Source organism: Choloepus didactylus, chromosome 7 (genome assembly GCF_015220235.1).
Source record: "Choloepus didactylus isolate mChoDid1 chromosome 7, mChoDid1.pri, whole genome shotgun sequence".
Taxonomy (NCBI): Eukaryota; Metazoa; Chordata; class Mammalia; order Pilosa; family Megalonychidae; genus Choloepus; species Choloepus didactylus.
In genome coordinates this window covers 108,982,233-109,005,966 of record NC_051313.1, presented here as the reverse complement: position 1 = coordinate 109,005,966, position 23,734 = coordinate 108,982,233, and the positions used below count along the sequence as shown (strand labels likewise).

Genomic DNA, 23,734 nt, shown 5'->3' with positions numbered 1-23,734 from the left:
AAGCTAATAGTTTTCTTGTTACAAATCTTACACATTTTAAAATTAAGTTTATGTATTTTATATTTTTGATCCTATGGTACATTTTTTTTTTTTTTGCATTTTTTTCAGCTGTATTTATTCTCTTTCACATGAACATACATCAATTATTTCCTTCTGCTGTACGAATTAGAAGACTGCTGAACCATCCCTAAAAAATATTCCCCAAATTCTGTTTTTTTTTTTTTTTTTAATCTTCATTTTATTGAGATATTTTCACATACCACGCAGTCATACAAAACAAATCGTACTTTCGATTGTTTACAGTACCATTACATAGTGGTACATTCATCACCCAAATCAATCCCTGGCACCTTCATTAGCACACACACAAAAATAACAAGAATAATAATTAGAGTGAAAAAGAGCAATTGAAGTAAAAAAGAACACTGGGTACCTTTGTCTGTTTGTTTCCTTCCCCTATTTTTCTACTCATCCATCCATAAACTAGACAAAGTGGAGTGTGGTCCTCATGGCTTTCCCAAGCCCATTGTCACCCCTCATAAGCTACATTTTTATACAATTGTCTTCGAGATTCATGGGTTCTGGGTTGTAGTTTGATAGTTTCAGGTATCCACCACCAGCTACCCCAATTCTTTAGAACCTAAAAAGGGTTGTCTAAAGTGTGCATAAGAGGGCCCACCAGAGTGACCTCTCGGCTCCTTTTGGAATCTCTCTGCCACTGAAGCTTATTTCATTTCCTTTCACATCCCCCTTTTGGTCAAGAAGATGTTCTCCGTCCCACGATGCCAGGTCTACATTCCTCCCCGGGAGTCGTATTCCACGTTGCCAGGGAGATTCACTCCCCTGGGTGTCTCATCCCACGTAGGGGGGAGGGCAGTGATTTCACCTTTCAAGTTGGCTTAGCTAGAGAGACAGGGCCACCTCTGAGCAACAAAGAGGCATTCGGGAGGAGGCTCTTAGGCACAACCATAGGGAGGCCTAGCCTCTCCTTTGCAGCAACCGTCTTCCCAAGGGTAAAACCTGTGATAGAGGGCTCAACCCATCAAACCACCAGTCCCCTATGTCTGTGGTCATGTTATCAACCGTGGAGGTGGGGTAGGCCAATACCCCTGCATTCTCCACAGGCTCCTCAAGGGGGCACTACATCTTTTTTTTTTTTTCCTTGTTTTTCTTTTCTTTTTTTTTTTTTTTTACCTTTCCCTTCTTTTTTAAATCAACTGTATGAAAAAAAAAGTTAAAAAGAAAACAAACATACAATAAAAGAACATTTCAAAGAGACCATAACAAGGGAGTAAGAAAAAGACAGCTAACCTAAGATAACTGCTTAACTTCCAACATGTTCCTACTTTACCCCAAGAAAGTTACCTAATATAGCACCATTTCTGTGAACTTGCTCCTACTATATCCATCAGAAAACAACAGACCACAGTCATTCCTGGGCATCCCCAGAACGCCAAATAGCTTATCTGTTCTTCTTGGATTATTGTTCCCCCTTCCTTAATTGCTCTCTATTGCTAGTTCCCCTACATTCTACATTATAAACCATTTGTTTTACATTTTTCAAAGTTCACATTAGTGGTAGCATATAATATTTCTCTTTTTGTGCCTGGCTTATTTCGCTCAGCGTTATGTCTTCAAGGTTCATCCATGTTGTCATATGTTTCACGAGATCGTTCCTTCTTACTGCCGCGTAGTATTCCATCGTGTGTATATACCACATTTTATTTATCCACTCATCTGTTGAAGGACATTTGGGTTGTTTCCATCTCTTGGCAATTGTGAATAATGCTGCTATGAACATTGGCGTGCAGATATCTGTTCGTGTCACTGCTTTCCGATCTTCCGGGTATATACCGAGAAGTGCAGTCGCTGGATCGAATGGTAACTCTATATCTAGTTTTCTAAGGAACTGCCAGACTGACTTCCAGAGTGGCTGAACCATTATACAGTCCCACCAACAATGAATAAGAGTTCCAATTTCTCCACATCCCTCCAGCATTTGTAGTTTCCTGTTTGTTTAATGGCAGCCATTCTAACCGGTGTTAGATGGTATCTCATTGTGGTCTTAATTTGCATCTCTCTAATAGCTAGTGAAGCTGAACATTTTTTCATGTGTTTCTTGGCCATTTGTATTTCCTCTTCAGAGAACTGTCTTTTCATATCTTTTGCCCATTTTATAATTGGGCTGTCTGTACTATTGTCATTGAGTTGTAGGATTTCTTTGTATATGCAAGATATCAGTCTTTTGTCAGATACATGGTTTCCAAAAATTTTTTCCCATTGAGTTGGCTGCCTCTTCACCTTTTTGAGAAATTCCTTTGAGGTGCAGAAACTTCTAAGCTTGAGGAGTTCCCATTTACCTATTTTCTCTTTTGTTGCTTGTGCTTTGGGTGTAAAGTCTAGGAAGTGGCCGCCTAATACAAGGTCTTGAAGATGTTTTCCTACATTATCTTCTAGGAGTTTTATGGTACTTTCTTTTATATTGAGATCTTTGGTCCATTTTGAGTTAATTTTTGTGTAGGGGGTGAGGTAGGGGTCCTCTTTCATTCTTTTGGATATGGATATCCAACTCTCCCAGCCCCATTTGTTGAAAAGACCATTATGACTCAGTTCAGTGACTTTGGGGGCCTTATCAAAGATCAGTCGGCCATAGATCTGAGGGTCTATCTCCGAATTCTCAATTCGATTCCATTGATCTATATGTCTATCTTTGTGCCAGTACCATGCTGTTTTGGCAACTGTGGCTTTACAATAAGCTTCAAAGTCAGGGAGTGTAAGTCCTCCCACTTCGTTTTTCTTTTTTAGAGTGTCTTTAGCAATTCGAGGCAACTTCCCTTTCCAAATAAATTTGATAACTAGCTTTTCCAAGTCTGCAAAGTAGGTTGTTGGAATTTTGATTGGGATTGCATTGAATCTGTAGATGAGTTTGGGTAGAATTGACATCTTAATGACATTTAGTCTTCCTATCCATGAACATGGAATATTTTTCCATCTTTTAAGGTCCCCTTCTATTTCTTTTAGTAGAGTTATGTAGTTTTCTTTGTATAGGTCTTTTACATCTTTGGTTAAGTTGATTCCTAGGTACTTGATTTTTTTAGTTGCTATTGAAAATGGTATCTTTTTCTTGAGTGTCTCTTCGGTTTGTTCATTTCTAGCATATAGAAACATTACTGACTTATGTGCATTAACCTTGTATCCCGCTACTTTGCTAAATTTGTTTATTAGCTCTAGTAGCTGTATCGTCGATTTCTCAGGGTTTTCTAGATATAAGATCATATCATCTGCAAACAATGACAGTTTTACTTCTTCTTTTCCAATTTGGATGCCTTTTATTTCTTTGTCTTGCCGGATTGCCCTGGCTAGCACTTCCAGCACAATGTTGAATAACAGTGGTGACAGCGGGCATCCTTGTCTTGTTCCTGATCTTAGAGGGAAGGCTTTCAGTCTCTCACCATTGAATACTATGCTGGCTGTGGGTTTTTCATATATGCTCTTTATCATGTTGAGGAAGTTTCCTTCAATTCCTACCTTTTGAAGTGTTTTTATCAAAAACGGATGTTGGATTTTGTCAAATGCTTTTTCAGCATCTATTGAGATGATCAATTGATTTTTCCCTTTTGACTTGTTAATGTGTTGTAATACATTGATTGTTTTTCTTATGTCGAACCATCCTTGCATGCCTGGAATGACCCCCACTTGGTCATGGTGTATGATTTTTTTAATGTGTCTTTGGATTCGATTTGCAAGTATTTTGTTGAGGATTTTTGCATCTATATTCATTAGGGAGATTGGCCGGTAGTTTTCCTTTTTTGTAGCATCTTTGCCTGGTTTTGGTATTAGATTGATGTTAGCTTCATAAAATGAGTTAGGTAGTGGTCCATTTTCTTCAATGTTTTGCAAGAGTTTGAGTAAGATTGGTGTCAGTTCTTTCTGGAAAGTTTGGTAGAATTCCCCTGTGAAGCCATCTGGCCCTGGGCATTTATTTGTGGGAAGATTTTTGATGACTGATTGGATCTCTTTGCTTGTGATGGGTTGGTTGAGGTCTTCTATTTCTTCTCTGGTCAGTCTAGGTTGTTCATATGTTTCCAGGAAATTGTCCATTTCCTCTACATTATTCAGTTTGTTGCCATACAGTTGTTCACAGTATCCTCTTATAATTTTTTTAATTTCTTCAGGATCTGCAGTTATGTCACCTTTTTCATTCATTATTTTGTTTATATGGGTCTTCTCTCTTTTTGATTTTGTCAGTCTAGCTAGGGGCTTGTCAATCTTGTTGATCTTCTCAAAGAACCAACTTTTGGTGATATTTTTCCTCTCTATTGTTTTTTTGTTCTCTATGTCATTTATTTCTGCTTTAATCCTTGTTATTTCTTTTCTTCTACTTGGTTTAGGATTGGTTTGCTGTTCATTTTCTAGCTTCTTCAGTTGATCCATTAGTTCTTTGATTTTGACTCTTTCTTCCTTTTTAATATATGCATTTAGTGCTATAAATTTCCCCCTCAGCACTGCTTTTGCTGCATCCCATAGGTTTTGGCATGTTGTGTTCTCATTTTCATTCGCCTCTATATATTTAGCAATTTCTCTTGCTATTTCTTCTTTAACCCACTGATTGTTTAGGAGTGTGTTGTTTAACCTCCAGGTATTTGTGAATTTTCTAAGTCTCTGATGGTTATTGACTTCTAATTGTATTCCATTGTGGTCAGAGAATGTGCTTTGAATAATTTCGATCTTTTTAAATTTATTGAGGCTTGTTTTATGTCCCAGCATATGATCTATTCTGGAGAAAGTTCCATGAGCACTAGAAAAGTATGTGTATCCTGGTGATTTGGGATGTAATGTCCTGTATATGTCTGTTAAATCTAATTCATTTATCAGATTGTTTAGGTTTTCAATTTCCTTATTGGTCTTCTGTCTGGTTGATCTATCTATAGGAGAGAGTGATGTGTTGAAGTCTCCCACAATTATTGTGCAAACATCAATTGCTTCCTTTAGTTTTGCCAGTGTTTCTCTCATGTATTTTGTGGCACCTTGGTTGGGTGCATAGACATTTACGATTGTTATTTCTTCTTGCTGAATTGCCCCTTTTATTAGTATGTAGTGGCCTTCTTTGTCTCTCAAAACATCCCTGCATTTGAAGTCTATTTTATCTGTGATTAATATTGCTACACCTGCTTTCTTTTGGCTGTAGCTTGCATGAAATATTTTTTTCCATCCTTTCACTTTCAGTTTCTTTGTGTCCCTGTGTGTAAGATGAGTCTCTCGTATGCAACATATTGATGGTTCATTTTTTTGATCCATTCTGCGAATCTATATCTTTTAATTGGGGAGTTTAATCCATTTACATTCAATGTTATAACCGTGAAGGCATTTCTTGAATCAGCCATCTTATCCTTTGGTTTATGTTTGTCATATTTTTCCCCTCTGTCTATTAATATCCTTTATTGTACCCATACCGAATCTCTTTAGTACTGAACCTTTCTCCAAGTCTCTCTGTCCTGTCTTTGTTTCTCTGTCTGTAGGGCTCCCTTTAGTATCTCCAGTAGGGCAGGTCTCTTTTTAGCAAATTCTCTCAGCATTTGTTTGTCTGTGAAAAATTTAAGCTCTCCCTCAAATTTGAAGGAGAGCTTTGCTGGATAAAGTATTCTTGGCTGGAAATTTTTCTCACTCAGAATTTTAAATATATCGTGCCACTGCCTTCTCGCCTCCATGGTGGCTGCTGAGTAGTCACTACTTAGTCTTATGCTGTTTCCTTTGTATGTGGTGAATTGCTTTTCTCTTGCTGCTTTCAGAACTTGCTCCTTCTCTTCTGTGTTTGACAGTGTGATCAGTATATGTCTTGGAGTGGGTTTATTTGGATTTATTCTATTTGGGGTTCGCTGAGCATTTATGATTTGTGTATTTATGTTGTTTAGAAGATTTGGGAAGTTTTCCCCAACAATTTCTTTGAATACTCTTCCTAGACCTTTACCCTTTTCTTCCCCTTCTGGGACACCAATGAGTCTTATATTTGGACGTTTCATATTATCTATCTTATCCCTGAGGTCCATTTCGATTTTTTCAATTTTTTTCCCCATTCTTTCTTTTATGCTTTCATTTTCCATTCTGTCATCTTCGAGGTCACTGATTCGTTGTTCAACTTCCTCTAGTCTTGTACTATGAGTGTCCAGAATCTTTTTAATTTGGTCAACAGTTTCTTTAATTTCCATAAGATCATCCATTTTTTTATTTAGTCTTGCAATGTCTTCTTTATGCTCTTCTAGGGTCTTCTTGATTTCCTTTATCTCCCGTACTATGGTCTCATTGTTCATCTTTAGTTCTTTGAGTAGCTGCTCTAGGTGCTGTGTCTCTTCTGGTCTTTTGATTTGGGTGCTTGGGCTTGGGTTATCCATATTGTCTGGTTTTTTCATATGCTTTATAATTTTCTGTTGTTTTTGGCCTCGTGGCATTTGCTGAACTTGATAGGGTTCTTTTAGGATTTGTAGACCAATTGAAGTCCTTATCTCTAATTTATCAGATCTGCAGCTTCGTGGAGTACACGTTCTCTAACTAACCAGCAGGTGGTGTCCACGAGCCACCTGTTCTCCACAAGCCAGTTCTCCCCTGCTTAGCCTTTTTGGTGAGTGGGGGAATGAGTCTTGTGGGGTCCAATTGGTGTACCAAGCTTGCGTGTGTAGTTGGTTTTGCCTGCCGTGTATATGGGGCGTGTTTCTGGGCAGTCAGGGAGGGGGGGTGGCCCTAACAATCAAATCTCCCTGGTGATCCTAGAGTTTTAAAGCTGCTGCAATAGTCTAATCCTTCAGTTCAGTCCTGCCACAGTTTGTCTCTGCCACTGACCCACAAGTCCTTGGTATTGGCGTATGGCTCCTGAGACTTGCAAGTGGGCCCCTCTTCCAGGCCGTGCACCCCCTGGTCCTCTGTTGAGGGATGACTGTGCTATGTCACAGGTGAGTGCCGTCCCCCCAGAGCAGTTCTGGGCTGCTGGGCTGTGTAGGGAGGCTCCCAGTCTGCTGAAATGATGGCTGATTGGGGCTTTGTTAATTCACACTGCTCTACCTTCCCAACTCTGGGACAATCAGCTGAGGTTGCAGGGAAGGCTAATGTCCACGCCCAGTTTTGTGGTGTGTGCCTGTTATTTGAAGCACTTCCGTCACACTGGGTTGTCTGGGGCAGCTCTGGGCTATGGGGCTGGCGATGGGCAGGAGTGTTTCCTGTTCACCAGGATGATGGCTGTGAGCAGACACCCCCCTTTTCTTGGGAAGTTGTGGTGTTTAGTGAATTTTCTCAGCCACTGGATTATTGCGTTTTGTCTCAGAGCTCTCCTAGTTCTGCTCTTGACTTGACCTGCCCAAATTGCAGGTCTTTGAAGCTTTCTGTATTGGGCTTCTTAGAGTAATTGTTTTAGAAAAAGAAAAAAGGATTAAAAAAAAAAAAAAGGGCCCTCCTCAGAGATCTAATGGGTTATTGAAATGCTAAGAGACAAAGCAACCAGGGCCATTAAGGAAAGGTCCACAGGGCAGAGAGATCAGCTTTTCTTCGGGATTTGCATATGCGCCTCAGGGCCTGGGCTCCGGCCTGAGCTCTGCCCTTCCCCCTTCTATGTTCACCAGAACTCCAAAAATCCTCCGCTTTTATTTTGGAGTTTTTTGTGTTTTTTTTTTTCTATGCCTGTCTCCTCTCTGCTGCGCTGGCTGCTCTCAGATTCTCTGATGTCTGGTCTCCGTCTATCTACGGTTGGAGTTTGGATCAGCAGAATGAGTTTCCGATAAGGGCTGCCACTGCAGTTCTCCATTCTCCTTCCCGGAGCTGACAGCCCCTCCTCCCACGGGACTGAGCCTGGCAGGGAGGGGCGCGGGTCCCCTGGCCGCCAAAACTTACAGATTTCGCTGATCTCAGCAGTTCCACGTTTTCATGAGTGTTGTATGAAGTATGCCCAAAGTCAGATTGCTCTGTGGTGTCCAGTCCACGCAGTTCCTGGCTGTCTACCTGCTTTCCTGGAGGAGTAACTAAAACATACAGCTCACCAGTCTGCCATCTTGCCCCGCCCATCACCACCTTATTCTTAACACCTTGTATTAGTGTCATACCTCTGTTATAATTCATGAAAGAACATTCTTATACTTGTTCTAATAACTATAGTCCATCATCTACAAGAGGGTCCACTGTGTTATACAGTCCTGTTTAATCTTTTAGTTTTTATTCAAGTAGCATATGCAACCTAAAGTTTCCCCTTTTAGTCTCATTCACCTGTATAATTCTTTGCTGTTAATTACACTCACAATAACATGCTACCATCACCATCATCCATTTCCAAACCTTCGCAATCAAACTAACTAGAAATTCTGTGCAAAATAAGCATCTACTCCCCATTCTCTAATCCCAGTCTATCCCCCAGTAACCTATATTCTAGATTCCAATTTTATAGTTTGCTTATTCTAACTATTTTATATGGGTGAGATCATACAATATTTGTCCTTTTGTGTCTGGCTTATTTCATTCAGCATAATGTCCTCAAGGTTTATCCATCTTGAATGAATGCGTCAGGACTTCATTCCTTTTTACGGCTGAATAATATTCCATTGTATGTGTATACATGTTATTTATCCATTCATTGGCTGCAGGACACTGGGTTGCTTCCATCTTTTGGCAATTGTAAATAGAGCCGCTGTGAGCATTGGATTGTAAATATCTGTTTGAGCTCTTGCTTTCAATTCTTCCAGGTATATACCTAGTGGCTGGATTGCTGGGTCATATGGTTAATCTATATTAGCTTCTTGAGTAACTGTCTTCTATTGTGGCTGCAACCATTTTACATTCCCACCAGCAGTGAATGAGTTTCCTATTTCTCCACATCCTCTCCAACACTTGCAGTTTTCTGGGTTTTTTTGTTTGTTTGTTTTTGTTTCTGTTTTTAATAGTAGCCATTCTAGTGGGTGTGAAGTGATATTTCATTGTGGTTTTGATTTGCGTTTCTCTAATAGCTGGTGATGTTGAGTATCTTTTCATGTGCCTTTTTGTCCTCTTTGGAGAAATGTCTCTTCAAGTCTTTTGCCTGTTTTTTAATTGGGTTTTTTGTCTTTTTATTGTTGAGTTGTAGGATTTCTGGTTATTAAACTCTTATTGGATATATGGTTTCCAAATATTTTCTCCCATTGAGTAGGTTGTCTTTTCACTTTCATGACAAAGTCCTTTTTGGCACAAAAGTTTTTAATATTGAGGAGGTCCCATTTATCTGTTTTTTCTTTCATTGCTTGTGCTTTAGGTATAAAGTCTTATATATCCAGCTTGTATCTATCTGGTCCTTTTGTGAACTTTTCTTTTTAGTTCTCATATTTTGTGTTATTCTCTTTGAATTTCTAGTTACTACACGTAATAATTTGTTTTTATAAGTCAAGTGTTAATAAATGCAACAAAGTAGAAAAGCAGGTTAAGGAGATAGGGAGTGGTAGTGGAGGAGTCATATTTTAGATAGGATAGTCAGGGAAGGTCTCTCAGAGAGGTGGTATTTGAGCAGAGACCTGAAGGAAATGGGAGAGTAAGTGATCTGCCTAACTAGTGATAGTCTTCTAGCCAGAGGGAATGGCAAGTGTAAAAGTTCTAAAGTGAATGTACACTTGGCATTTTGGTGGAAGGAACCAAAAAAAGGCCAGTATTGCCACCATGAGTGAGGCACTACAATAAGTAAGGCAGAGAATGGTCAGTGAGGTCACTGAATTTACAGATAAGGGTGAAGGTGGAGTGGGCAGTGCCAGGCCTCTGGGGCCTTGCAGGCCATTGTAAGAATTTTTTCTTTTATTCTGAATGAAATGGGAGACATTGCTAGGTTTCTCGCAGAGGTGTGATATGTGATTTACATTTTTAGGACTGTGTTGAATGACAGCAAATATCCTTGTCCCGGTGCCCAACTTGAATGGAAGCCCCCTTTTAGTGTTTCAACTAGGATTAAAAGATATTGCTTTCTTTTGGTTTTAATAAATAATTTATCATACTGAGGATCCTTTTACTACTAGTTCACCAGATACTGTTTTGGTTTTGTAATTTTTTAAGCCTGGATTGGTGTTGATTTTTAGCAACTTTTTTATTCCATCATATGTCTTTTTTTTTTTTTTCTCTATTAATGCAACAAATACATTCATTGATCAAAGAAGGAAAAATTACATCCTTGATCTCTTAATATAACAAATTACATTAGATTTTCTAATTTTGAAGCATCCTGGTATTATGTTACAAATATTACATGGCAGTGGTGTATTCTTTGAATACATTGCTAAGCCCAGAGTATTATTTAGAATTTTTGCATAGATTGTCATTATTAAGATTGGTCAGTGTTTCCTTCTTTTGTTTGTGTGTATGTATGTAATCAGATTTTGGATTTGTAAAATGAATTGCGAATATTTATATCTTTTTGCCCTGGAATAGATTAAATAACATAGGAATTATCTATTCTTTAAAGATCTAATTAATCTAAACTTGGAATATTTTGAAAACCATTTAAATCTTTGAAAACCATTCAATTTCTTTTCATCCATTCAGGTTTTGTTCTTGATCTGTGTCAGGCCCCAGAAAAAGAGTCTAACATATAGAAGGAATGTCTGATCCATGGGCCCTGCTGCTTATCTCATAAATACCAGGTGTGCCATAAACTAAGGGTTGAAGGCTGTTTTAGGAATCCTAGTCACAGTGGCACCTAGACTCCAGGGGGCATACAAGGCAAGATCAGATATCCCCATAAAGATGAATGACCGCAAACAAGCCAAAAGGCCTGCTTCCTCCACATAGATAATATGGTGCACATCAAAGAAAAGTAGTGTGTTAAAACCCTAGTAACCAGTCAGCAGAAACTGATAAGCACTCATACCCCATTGAGGCCCAGAACACACTCAGCAGGACCTTCCCCCCCAATACCCAACGTGGGTTTTTCCTTTAAAAAATGCTGCTCTCAGATAGAGGGCCGGAGCCATTTTTCCTTTCTTTCTCTTCTGATGGCTCCCACCTGCTTTCTTCTGCTTTCTTCCTCTAATAAACCTTAAATTCTCTACTTAAACCATGACTCGCTGCCTTTGTGTGGATTCTTGAATGGCTCTGAACCTAACAATCTGGTTTTCATATTTTACATTTTTCTTAATAATCCTTCCCTTCACCTTAATTTGATACCAGCTGCAAACTTAATGAACATACTCTTTCTGTTTCTATAGGGCAGCAGGCATGCTTCCAAATCACCAATGGAATATTTTAAAAGTAGTTTTCTGCTATCCGTACTTGTCTTCTGCTTCCTCCCCTCTTCCCACTCTTTCCAGACTCATAGCCTCTAGAGATGGGGCCCAGGCATGTGTGTGTTTTGTTTTGTTTTATTTTTAACTTTACTGAGGTATAGTATATACAGAAAAGTGGACACCTGGTAAACAGACAACCCAATGAGTTGTCACATAGTGAACCCACCTATGTTACTAGCTCTCTAGTGATAGTGTCCGTCCCAATCACTACTTCTCTCCAAAGGTTACTCATATCCTGTTTGCTAACACCATAGGTTGTTTTGCCTGTTTTTGAACTTTATATAAATAAAATCATATGGTATGACTTTTGTGTCTGGCTTCTTCCACTCAGCTTTATATTTGTGAGATTTACCCATGTTGCATGCACCAGTAAATCATTCCTTCTTATTGCAATATAGTATTAATATACCACCATTTATTTATTGATTTTCCTGTTAATGGGACTTTCCAAATTGTGGCACTTATGAATAAAGCTGCTTTTAATTTTCTCCAACATATCTTTTAGTAAAAAATAAGTAGTCATGTCATTTGGATACATGTCCAAGAGAGGAATTGTCTAGTTATGGGATATATGTTCATTCAGATTTGGTAGGTTCTGCCAAACAGTTTTCCAAAATGGTTGACCTAATTCATACTCCCATCAACAATGTATGAGTTCCAGTTTAGGTCTTCCTCATCCTCACCAACATCTAGTATTATCAGTCTTTTTAAAGTTTATCTATTCTGGCCAGGTGTAGTGTTTTCTCACTGGGGTTTTAATTTGCTTTTCTATGTCTTTTGACCATTTGGATATCCTCCTTTGTGAATGCCTATTCAATTTTTCTGCTTATTATCTATTGGATTGGCCTCCTTTGCTTTTGATTTGTAGAGTTTTTAATGTGTTTTGCATATAGGTCATTCGTTGATATATATATTTCAAATCCCTTTCTCTAATGTGTCTTATCCTTTCCACTTTCTTAATAGTGTCTCTTAAGGAGCCAAATTCACAATTTTAATGCATTTGATTTTATCAGTTTTTATTTTATGGTTAGCAGGTTTTGTATCCTGTTTCAGCTATCTTTGCATATGCCATGGTCATTATTTAGGTTTGCAAAAGCTGCTGAAATGCAATATACCAAAAATGGACTGGCTTTTAACAAAAGGGATTTATTAGCTTACATATGTACAGTTCTAAGCCATCAAAATGTCTAAATTAAGGCATCAACAGGACGATACCTTCTTTGAAGAAAGGCTGCTGGCATCTGGGACACCTCTGTCACATGGGAAGGCACATGGCTGGCATCTGCTGGTCCTTTTCTCCTGGGTTTCATTGCTTTTAGCTTCTAACTTCAGTGGCTTCCTCTCGCAGCTTCTGTGGGGGTGTTCTTGTCTCTCAGCTTCGCTGGGACCTCTCTGAGCAATCTAGGCTTATTCTATGTGTCCTTTTTTTTTTTTAATACAGTTTTTATTATGAAATTTAACATATATATGCAGAGCAATGATAATTTTCAAAGTACCATTTAAGAAGGAGTTAGCAAATTTCAAAGAATGTTTCAGGTTACAATTCCACAATTTCAGTTACTTCTTTATTGTGATATATAACATATATACAGAAAGGTGATAACTTTCAAAGTACAATTTAACAAGTAGTCATATAGGTAATTTCAAAGAATGTTAAGGGTTACATTTCCATGGTTGCAGTTATTCCCTATTGTGAAATCTAAGATATATACATAACTTATAATATATCTTATAATATGTAAGATGACTTTCAAAGTACTATTTAATGATTAGCTATAGAGCAAATTTCAAAGAATGCTATAGGTTACAGTTCCACCATTTTAGTTATTTCTTTCTAACTATTCTAATACCCTAGAATCTAGAAAATATATATTTACATAAAGATTCAATATTCTTCATCCTTTATTAAATCCTGTCTTTTCTGTTTCTACCCCTTCCTCTTGTTTAATCACTTTCTCGATCTTCAGGGGTGTCCAAGCAGTGACCACTCTAACTTTTTCATATTAAAAAGGGATGTCGACATTATGGGGAAGGGGGTCTGTGTGTCCTTTATCCTCTTATAAAGGAATCCAAGGGGATTAAGACCCATCTTGAATGGGATAGGTCACATCTCAATTGAAATAACCTAACCAAAGATCCTACCCACAATAGGTCTGTACCCACAAGAATCGGTTAAAAGAAAATGTCCTTTTCTTGGGTATGTAACAGCTTCAAACTAACACAGTCGTGAAGATACTTTATCATTTTTTTTTTCTAAAAGTTTGCCTTTACATTTTGATTCCCAATCTATCTGTAATTGATTTTTGTGTATAGTATTAACTAGGGTGTTGATTCTTTTTTTTCCGTATGGATATCTAAATTGACCCAATACCAGTTATTAAAGAGATCATCCTTTCACCCATTGCATTCAAGGAACACCTTTGTTGTAAATCAAAATATCTTGATATGTGTGAGTCAGTTTTTTGTTGGTCTGTTTGTTTGGTTATCTATCTTTGTGCCTGTACTACACTGCCTTAATTATAGTAGCTTTGTAACTATAGTAGCTTTATAATGATTCTTGATATCTGACAGTTCAAAGTCTTCCAGGTTTGTTCTTCAAAACTGCCTTGGCGAATATTGAAGAGGAGGATTGTGAGAGGATGGAAGAGTAGGAAGCTCCAGGAATCAGTCCCCCCACCAAAACAGCTATTGAACTGGCAGGAACTGTCTTAATCAACTATTTTCAAACCCTGAAGTCTAGTGGAACACTTTATGGCATCCAGGAAAGAGCTAGAAAAGAGGATGGTTAATTGTATTAAATATCAGTGAATATCCCCTCCCTGTGCAGTGCCTACCATCCTGCCATCCCTCAACCACATGTCAGGCAACAGTAGGGACTGCAGCCTGGGTTCCTGGTGTAGTTTGCTGGTGCCAGGGTGGGCTATAAGGACCTCATCCTCCAAAATCTGGGTTAGACAGAAGGGGAGAGAGGTGGTCTGACAGCTGATCACAGCTTTTGATCAGCTACTTAATATCGCTGGGGAGCTGGCTCTGAGTGTGGCCATTGTTCCACCCTCCCTCAGGCAAAAGCAGCAGAGGCAGTACCTTTTTTCCCTCCACTCTTTTCTCTTTTATTCTCCATTTGGGAGGAGAAATAGATTGGAAAAGTCAAAAATTGACAGTGCCTGTCCTCAACGACAAAAACCTAGCTGTCCCAAAGGAGTAGGAGAACTAGATTTCCAGAGTTATAACAACATAATACTCAAATACATAGTTCTCAAAAAAAAAAAAAAAAAAATTACAAAACAGACAAAGAAACAGGAAGGTATGGGAGAAAAAGAATTTGCCAGCAACTATCCCTGAGGAAGCTCATATTATTGGAACTGTTAGTCAAAAACTTTAAACCACATGTCTTAAATATTTTCAGTGAGTTAAAGGAATCCATATACAAAGAACTAAAGGAAATTAGGAAAATATCTGAACAAAATAAAGAGATAAAAATTACATTTAAAAAAACAAACATAATTTTGGAGCTGCAAAGTACAATAATTGAAATGAAAATCCCACTAAACAGATTCAACAGTGGATTTGAACAGGCAGAATAAGGGATCCAGTGAACCTGGAGACAAGACAGTAGAAATTATCCAGTGTGAGGAACAAGAAGAAAAAATAATAAAAACAAACAGAACCTGAGGGAACTGGGACACCATCAAGAACACCAACATATGCATCACTGGAGTTCCAAAAGGACAAAAGAAAGAGAAAGACATTTGAATTAATGGCTAAAAACTTGTTACAGCAAAATTGTCAAAATCCAAAGAAAAAGTGAGGATTTTGAAAGCAACAAGAGAGAAGCAACTTATGCTAGAAATCCCCGATAAGATTAACAGGAAATTTCTCATTAGAAACCATGAATGCCGGAAGACAGGACAGTGGCATATTTAAGGTCCTTAAAGAAAAAAACTGTCAACCAAGAATTCTGTATTCAGCAAAATTCTCTTTCTAAAGTGGAGAAATTAAGACATTTACAGATAAACAAAAGTTGAAAGAGATCATTACCAGAAGGCCTGCCCTACATGAAATGCTAAAGGGAGTCCTTCAGGTTGAAATAAAGACACAAGATAGAAACTCAAAGCCTTAAGAAGAAATAAAGAACATTGGTAAAGATAACTATATAGGAAAGTATAAAATCCTGTATTGTACTTTAGGTTTGTAACTGCTCCCCTCACCCCCACATGACTTAGTAGGCAAATGTGTAAAATAACACTTAAAATCCATGTTAATGTGAATACACTGTTTAAAGATGTAATCTGAGACACTAACAATATAAAGAGGAAGGGAGAGATATGTAAGAGTAGAGAGTTTGTATACTACTCAAGCTAGGTTGTTACTAGTTTAAGATGTTAATTGTACTTACAAAGGTAATCACTAAGAAAATGACTAAAAAATATGAAGACAGGAAAGAAGGGAATCAAAATGGTATACTACAAAAAAAAGCTACTAAATATTTTAAAAGGCAGTAGTGGAGTAACTGAGAACAAAAAACATCCAAAACATACGGAAAACAAACAGCTAAATGGCAGAAGTAAGTTCTTCCTTCTAAAGTAAAAAGATAACCTATAGAATGGGAGAAAATATTTGGAATCAATATATCTGATAAGGGTTTAATACCCAGAATATGTAAAGAATTCCTACAACTCAATAACAAAAGACAAACAACCCAATTGAAAAATGAGCCCAGGATTTGAGTAGACATTTCTTCAAAGAAGATAATTCAAATGGCCAATACATATATGAAAAGGTGCTCAACATCATTAGCCATTAGAGAAATGCAAACTAAAACCACAGTGAGATACCACTTCTCACGCACTAGTTTGGTTGTTATTTAAAAATCTGAAAATAACAAGTGTTGACAAGAATGTGGAGAAATAGGATCCTTATTCATTGCTAGTGGCATCGTAAAATGGTGCAGCCACTGTAGAAAACAGCTCTGTGGTTCCTCAGAAAGTTAAACAGAATTACCACATGACTCCACGATTTCATTCCTCAGTATTTATACCCCAAAAGAATTGAAAGCAGAAACTGGAACATAAAACGTGTACACCAGTATTCTTTGCAGTATTATCACAATAACTGAGCAGTGGCAACCCAAGTGCCAATTAACAGATGAATGGATAAACAAAATACGATATATAAATACAATAGAACATTATTCAGGCATAAAAAGAAGTGAAATGCTGGTGCATTATACAACATGGATGAACTTTGAAGGCATCATATTGAGTGAAATAAGCCAGGGACTAGAAGACAAATATATGATTTCTCATATATGAAATACTGAAAATAAGCAAATTCTTAGAGACAGAGAGTAAAATAATGGTTACCAGGAGTGGAGGGAGGGAAAAATGGAAAGTATAGCTAAATGATTTTAAGTTTTGATTTGGGATGATGAAAATAATCTGTTTGTCTGAAAATGTCTTTATTTTATTTTTTTTTTAGAAGGATATCTTCACTGGATGTAGAAGGCTAGGTTGGCAGTTATTTTCCTTTAGCGTTATAAAGATGTCATTTAGTATTCTGGCTTCCATTATTTCTGATAAAGTCAGAAGTCATTCTAGGTGAAGGTACTGTTTTATTTCTCTAACTGCTTTTATTTTATTTTATTTTATTTTATTTTTACATTTTTCTCTTTGTCTTATTTTAAGCAGTTTTACTATGATCTATCTAGGTGTAGTTTTCTTTGTATTTATCCTTCTTGGAGAGTTAGATATTAAGTCTCTGCGCTGATGTCTTCCATCAGTTTTGGAAAATTTAGGAGCCATTATCTCTTCAAGTATGGTTTCTTGGCCCATTCTGTCTGTCTCCTTTTCTTCTGATACGACAATGTTTAAAAAAAAAAAAAAAAGCGTGATATCTCTCTCAAGAGGATTCACCTTTAACATTGTTAGATAGATAAAGTGAGGTTGATCATCTTAGACCAGTCAAGAATTGACATGACTCCAGATTGTTTTGGCAAGACTGTCTTATTTCTGGTTCATTGCTACCCCTAGGACATAACCCACTATTACGGTTTGCTAAAGCTGCCAGAAATGGATTGGCTTTTTCAATGGGGATTTATTAGGTTGCAAATTTATAGTTCTAAGGCCATGAAAATGTCCAAATTAAGGCATCAAGAGGTAGATACCTTCGAAGAAAGGCTTCTGGAACACCTCTGTCATCTGGGAAGGCACGTGGTTGGTTGGCATCTGCTGGTCCTTTGCACCCGGGTTGCATTGCTTTCAGCTTCTGATTCCAGTGGTTTTCTCTTTAAACATCTGTGGGTTCTCACTTAGCTTCTCTGGGGCAAACTCTAGATTTCATCTCTTAGCTTCTCTCCAAAATCTCTCTCTCAGCTTCTCCCGGGAAAACTGTGGTTTTCATTTCTTAGCTTAGCATCTCCAAACGTCTTTCTGCCTGCCTCTCCAAGCATCTGGTTCTGTGTTGGCTCTAAGCTCTCTCTCTCCTGAGCTCTCTTAAGAACTCCAGTAAACTAATTAAGACCCACCTTGAATGGGCATGGTCACATCTCTGTGGAAATATCTAATCAAAAGGTCCCACCCACAGTTGGTTGGGTCACATCTCCAGGGAAACAACCTAATCAAAAGATCCCACTTACAGTAGGTCTGCCCCCACAAGAATGGAATAAAAGAGCATAGTCTTTTATTGGGTACATAAACAGATTCAAACCAGCACACCCACCAAGAGTTCCCAGACCCTAGTGAGCCTGATGTGTGAGCCTGGTGTGCTCACTAGGGCTCCTCCCTCCTAAATAGGGTCTTGAACTCTAATCTTGTTTCCTCAGCTTGGTAAGACGGTCATCATCACTGCACAACTCTTTTATGCTTTTTACTCTGCTTCTTAGCCTTCCAACCCAGGTAACTTTGCAATTTTGCAAATATCTTCAGAGACAAACCAGAAGAGAGTTGAACGCCCTTCCCCATCCCTTTGTTCTTACGATAATCCTGACCTCTCCAGCATTGTGGTACTAGCAGCAGGTTTTTCTCCCTATTAGAAGCAGCTCTGTCCCAACTCTTTGCCAACACCCCTTTTGCCCCACTCCCAGAATAAGCAAATGCTGAGGGAAAAACAGCTGCAGAATGTTGGGGTGCCTCCCTGCACAGTTCCTCTTCTCTATGGCTTTATCAACCCTGGGTCTTTGTTGCTTCAGCAACTCTCTAATAATTTCAAACATTTTTTTTTAAATCAAGGTTTTCTAATTGTTCTTGATACAAAGGTTAGTAAGCCAGAAGCTGCTCCATTCTGGCTAGAAGCCAAAAGCTACATATATGGTGTTTTGAGAAAACTTCACTTGAAATTCATTATGCACACCCCTTGTTAAAAATAATTTGCCCTAGATATTAGTGGAAATGTTTTATAGCAGTGATAGAATTCCACTTATTGGAATCCTTTGAATCAGACTCATCTTGCAGTTAACTTGGTCTTCATTTTTAACTACTTTGGTCTAGAACTAGTATTTACAATTCAAGTGATTAGCATATCTTAGTTCCAGTTTATTTTATTAAATGTGCCCTCAGCATTATCCCTATGCATGTATATCATATTTTCTTTAACTAAAAACTGTGTGCACAGCCATTATTATGTAGCAGAGATTTTGGTCCACATTGACTATGTTGTTAGCTGAGCCTTGCAATACAAAATTGAATATAAATTACATTACATGAATAAAAACTGCAATTAAGGTAAGTAGCAGTAATGTTTTTAAAGCAAAATGAATTGTAGGCATAAAAATCAATTTCTTAGCTTAAGGGGTAAGAAGTACTAGAACTATATAATAATGTTAGATATTTAATGTTGAAAATTACTTTTAAAGGTTAACAGCATTCCAGGCATGTGATGATAAAGTCAAGCACTTCAGGTTTTTATCCTTTTTCTTGTTTGTAACCTGGGAAAATGTTTTCTTTAGTTGTCTTTTCAGAAGTAGAAATGCCTGGATAACTCTCCTGTGTTTTAATGGAATACTACTAATGGCTCAATGAGCCAACCTATTGATTTTTTTTTTTTTTTACTATCACACCGAGCAATGACTATTAGAATCCAGTTTGGTGAGATTTACAGGGTAACAATATTGAGTTTTCTCTCCGCCAAATTTCTTTAACTGCTCAAAGTCTTATAAGTAGGCCTTACAGGATTTTATCCTGTAGGTCAGTGGGATTGCATCATATTCATATTTAACTTCTTCAAAATTATCTGTTGACTTTGGAACTTAATCTCTAAATTAAAATACAGCTTTTCTATGTTCTTAGAATTCTACCTTTTACATTTTTGTTGTACTTTTTAATTCAACTTTTTATATTGCTAATTACCTGATATTGACTAATATGAGACTTGGTTAGGTAGTCATTTGGCACCAGTAACATCCTGGAACCTAGGAGAAGTTAGCTGTACCCTAAGAGTATTAGGGTTGGAAGGAAGGGGAGAAATCTTTTGTATCAGAGTAAAAATGTATTCAAAGGAATATTTAGACCTTCTGATTTTATTATAGAGCCGAAAAGGAAATGCAAATTTTTATGAAATGATCAATTTCATTCATAGTAAGATATGCAAAGTAAAACCATCAGAATGGCAACATTCAAAATATTTGAAGTTCCATTGTGTTTTTAAGGGCATGAAGGAAAAGGCACACGTTGCCGGTAGACATATAAATTGGCAAGCCTTTTTGCAGGGACAGTTTGGTGATATCAGGCAAACTTTAATTTTCACATACTCTTTAACCCAGTAATTTCCTGTAAATATCCTTGCAACTATACACAATGGATATTTGCTGCAGCATCCTTTGTAATGGCACAAGATTGGAAACAACCCAAATGTCTGACCGGTAGAGGCCTAGCTAAACAAAGTATGCTACAAAAGAATTCCTGGTGATAGTTATACAGAATGAGGGAGATTTGTATGAACTGATATGGAACAATCTCTAAAATATATCAAGTCAAAGGGCAGAACAGTATTTACAATATGCTATATTTTGGGGGTGGGGTGGGGCGATATAATTATACATATCCATACTTTTATAGAGTTCATATATTTTAGATATACACTTAATCTTTGTATTTTGTGTGTGTGTGTTTTGTGTGTGTGTGTTTTATGGATAATAACATGCATACCATCTCTGGAAGAATATATAAGAAACTGCTAAAAGGGGTTGTGTTTGGAAGGGAGACCTTAGGGACTGTGAGACTTACTTTTGTCTTGTATTTTGCATCATTTAAATGTATTTGCTTACTCAAAAATACATACATGTGTATATTTATACATAGAAATGAAACTAAAAATAAATGTCAACTAAAGAGATTAAGAGGAATATCATTTCATACTGAGTTCTAGAGAATCTGTGATATAAGCCTCTGTATCCTAGAATAATTATACCATACCATTATAGGTATCTAAATGTCTCAGTTAAAGAAAGTTTGCAGCCTGATTCAGATCCCCACCCTGAATTGTCTTTGAATAATGAGCCTTGGATCTGTCTCCTAACATTCTGACATCTTTCTCTGTGATTTAATTCTTGCTTCATACATGTGGCATTTGGAGTAAGTAATTGTAATTTAGAAATACACAGTGACCCATTTATGATATTACAAAAGTTTTGTTGACAAAGATTTAAGTTGAAACAACTAAACAATGTTGGTGACATTCTCTTAGCTTTCTAGTAAATAGATTTTGATTACCATGCATTCTGATATACTTGTTTTAGGCTCGAATGCTCATCACAGAAGAAAACCTGATGACCATCATCATTAAGACTTTTATGGATCATTTGAGACATCGAGATGCCCAGGGCAGATTTCAGTTTGAACGATATACTGCTTTACAAGCCTTCAAGTTTAGGAGAGTTCAGAGCCTAATTTTAGATCTCAAGTAAGCTTTTGGATAATTACCAAACCAGTTGCAACTTGTAAAATGTCAGCATTTGTCTATATAGTCATTGGCATTTTTTCTTCTTGTTCAGGTATGTATTAATTAGCAAGCCAACTGAATGGTCAGATGAGCTGAGGCAGAAGTTCCTAGAAGGGTTTGATGCCTTTTTGGAATTACTGAAATGTATGCAGGTGTGTATACCTTGACACATTTTGAAAGGGAAACTCTGACTTTATTAGTAGTATTATTATTATTAATTGAACTGAACATGTTTCTATCTGTGCATTTCTTCGTTTGGGGCACATTTCCAAAAGAGTAATTTGAATGGCTACAATTTGGACCAACAAGTTCGTCCCTTTTTATTTGGAGACTCTTAAAAAGGTCTAGCACAAATGAGATACCAGGAGAGGTTCTGGCATCTGTTGCTCTTTTATATTTGGTGATTCTTATGGTTACCATTAAAATTCTTTCTTTGGGGATTGCAAGTGTATTTTTTTTTTTTAATGTGCTTATATGGAAGTATAGTCAAGTTAGGTATTTGAGAACTGTAAACTTTTTTAGTGTTTCCATATTTCTTTTCCTCTCCTTTATATGATATTTATATAATGTGGTATAGAACAGTTTTCCCTCTGTTTAATTCTCTTTTTTTGGAAACATCCCCATATAGGAAACAATCTAGAAATAAGAACCAACGGGGATACTTAACCAGTTTTACCTGTGAGAAATAGATGCCATCTGTAAAAATCTAAGCAAATGCATTATGATTCTTGTAGTAGCCATATGGCTTTCTTAAGAAAAGGAATAAACAAAGATGACCCATCATTTTTAGAAAAAAATATTCTAGTTCCTAAGTTGGGTGGTAGTTCAGAGTTTTTTTTTTATTATATTGTGTTTTTTCTTATATCTGTAAAACAGTAGCTGCTTTGGTCATTTTGAATATTTGAGGTATCCTATATTTTTCATATATTATTTAATCATTTATGACACACTAAGATAGTTTCTAAAAAGTGGTTATTCTTTCACAGTAAAATCTGTTTCTTTTTGTTGTTGTTGCTTTGCTTTCTTCCAAGCTCTATGAAACTTTTAGTTGAAGATAAGAGAATATAAACATTTTATTCTAGCATATTATAAAATATATTTATAAATTCAATAAAGTTATAAAAGCCTGTCAAATTTCTTCTGACAATTTTTTCTATATAGATAGAGTCAGAGCTAAAAAGGAATTTGAAGGATTGTTGCATTTAAACATACATTTTTATTGTCTGAGATATATAGAGGAGATTGCCTCAAAAATAATTTGTTCTGTACTTTACTGAGGTTTTTTATTTGAATTTTAGAGAATGTTATATAAACATGTAAATTAAGAAGTCAGGAGCTCTCATAAGCTTCCCTTTAAAACTTTTACTTTTGTTTTTATGATCAGTATATATTTCTTCTACATTATTTCTTAAATTTCCATGTACAAGAACAAATACTGTTTTAATACAAATAAACTCTTTTCACTTCCTTTAAGGGAATGGATCCAATTACACGTCAAGTAGGACAGCATATTGAAATGGAACCAGAATGGGAAGCAGCTTTTACTTTACAAATGAAATTAACACATGTCATTTCAATGATGCAAGACTGGTGTGCTTTAGACGTGAGTTGTTTCTAGAAGTAGAGAATAGGAGGAAAATGGGGAAGGGGAAATAAACAAATTCCTAGGTAAATTTTAAGGAGATTTGGAGAAAATACTGGTGATCACTTAGCTCATAAAACAGCTTATTTTCTCCCTCCATCTATGAATTCAGTGAGGTTTAGAAAGTTAAAACTCCAAAGCCTTAGATAAAACTTGAAAAATAGAAGAGGAAATAATCCATAATCTCTCTTCCCTCCTGTAACTAATTTCAATTTTTTATAATCCCTTGTAGACTTTGAGCATGCAAAAACAATAGTTTATAAGGCTATCCAAAAAGAGTCTTATCACTGGCATATTTGCCCTGTGTTTTAAAATATTTTGACCTTCTTTTGGCTATAAAAAGTATTTGAGAACCTATATAAGTTGAGGTGTCAGGGAAGGCTTCCGTGAGATCTGAACAATGTGTAAGAGTTAACTGATCAAAGAATTAAGAATATTCCTGACCAAGGGGACAGATGAATCATTCTTCGTGATGAGAGTGTACGTGGCTATTCCACAAGCTGAGATGGCTCTGTGGTTGGAACAGAGGGATTGAGTGTGTACAGGTGGGCAGGGGCCTGACTTTGCAGGGCCTTGGAGGCCATGGAAAGGAGTTTGGATTTTATTCTAGTTGAAGTGGGAAGCCATTATAGACTACCAGGCAGTAAAGTGGCATGATCTGATTTACCTGTTCTTAAAATTATTCTGTTTGGAGAATGGATGCAGGGATACAAGAGTAGAAGCAGAGAATTTAATAGAGATTCTTGGCAGTTTCTTGGAGGTAGTGAATATAGAGAAAAGTGGCCAGCCAGATTTAAGAGAAATTTGTTAGATGAAATTGCCAGCGTGGTAATAGATCCAACGATGGGGAGTGAGGGTATTCCAGTTTGCTAACGCTGCAGTTATGCAG

The 23,734-nt window shown here is 37.0% G+C and overlaps 1 protein-coding gene across 9 annotated transcripts in view; it reads left to right on the top strand.

The window, feature by feature from the left end:
• UBR2 (ubiquitin protein ligase E3 component n-recognin 2) overlaps positions 1-23,734 on the top strand; it is a 177,350-nt gene that overhangs the window by 78,834 nt on the left and 74,782 nt on the right. For all 9 annotated transcript variants that reach the window (XM_037844916.1, XM_037844915.1, XM_037844917.1 and 6 more), the window contains 3 exons: positions 21,001-21,164; positions 21,256-21,355; positions 22,678-22,806. In XM_037844916.1, the coding sequence (XP_037700844.1) occupies positions 21,001-21,164; positions 21,256-21,355; positions 22,678-22,806 (393 nt within the window). The remainder of the gene's footprint in view (positions 1-21,000; positions 21,165-21,255; positions 21,356-22,677; positions 22,807-23,734) is intronic.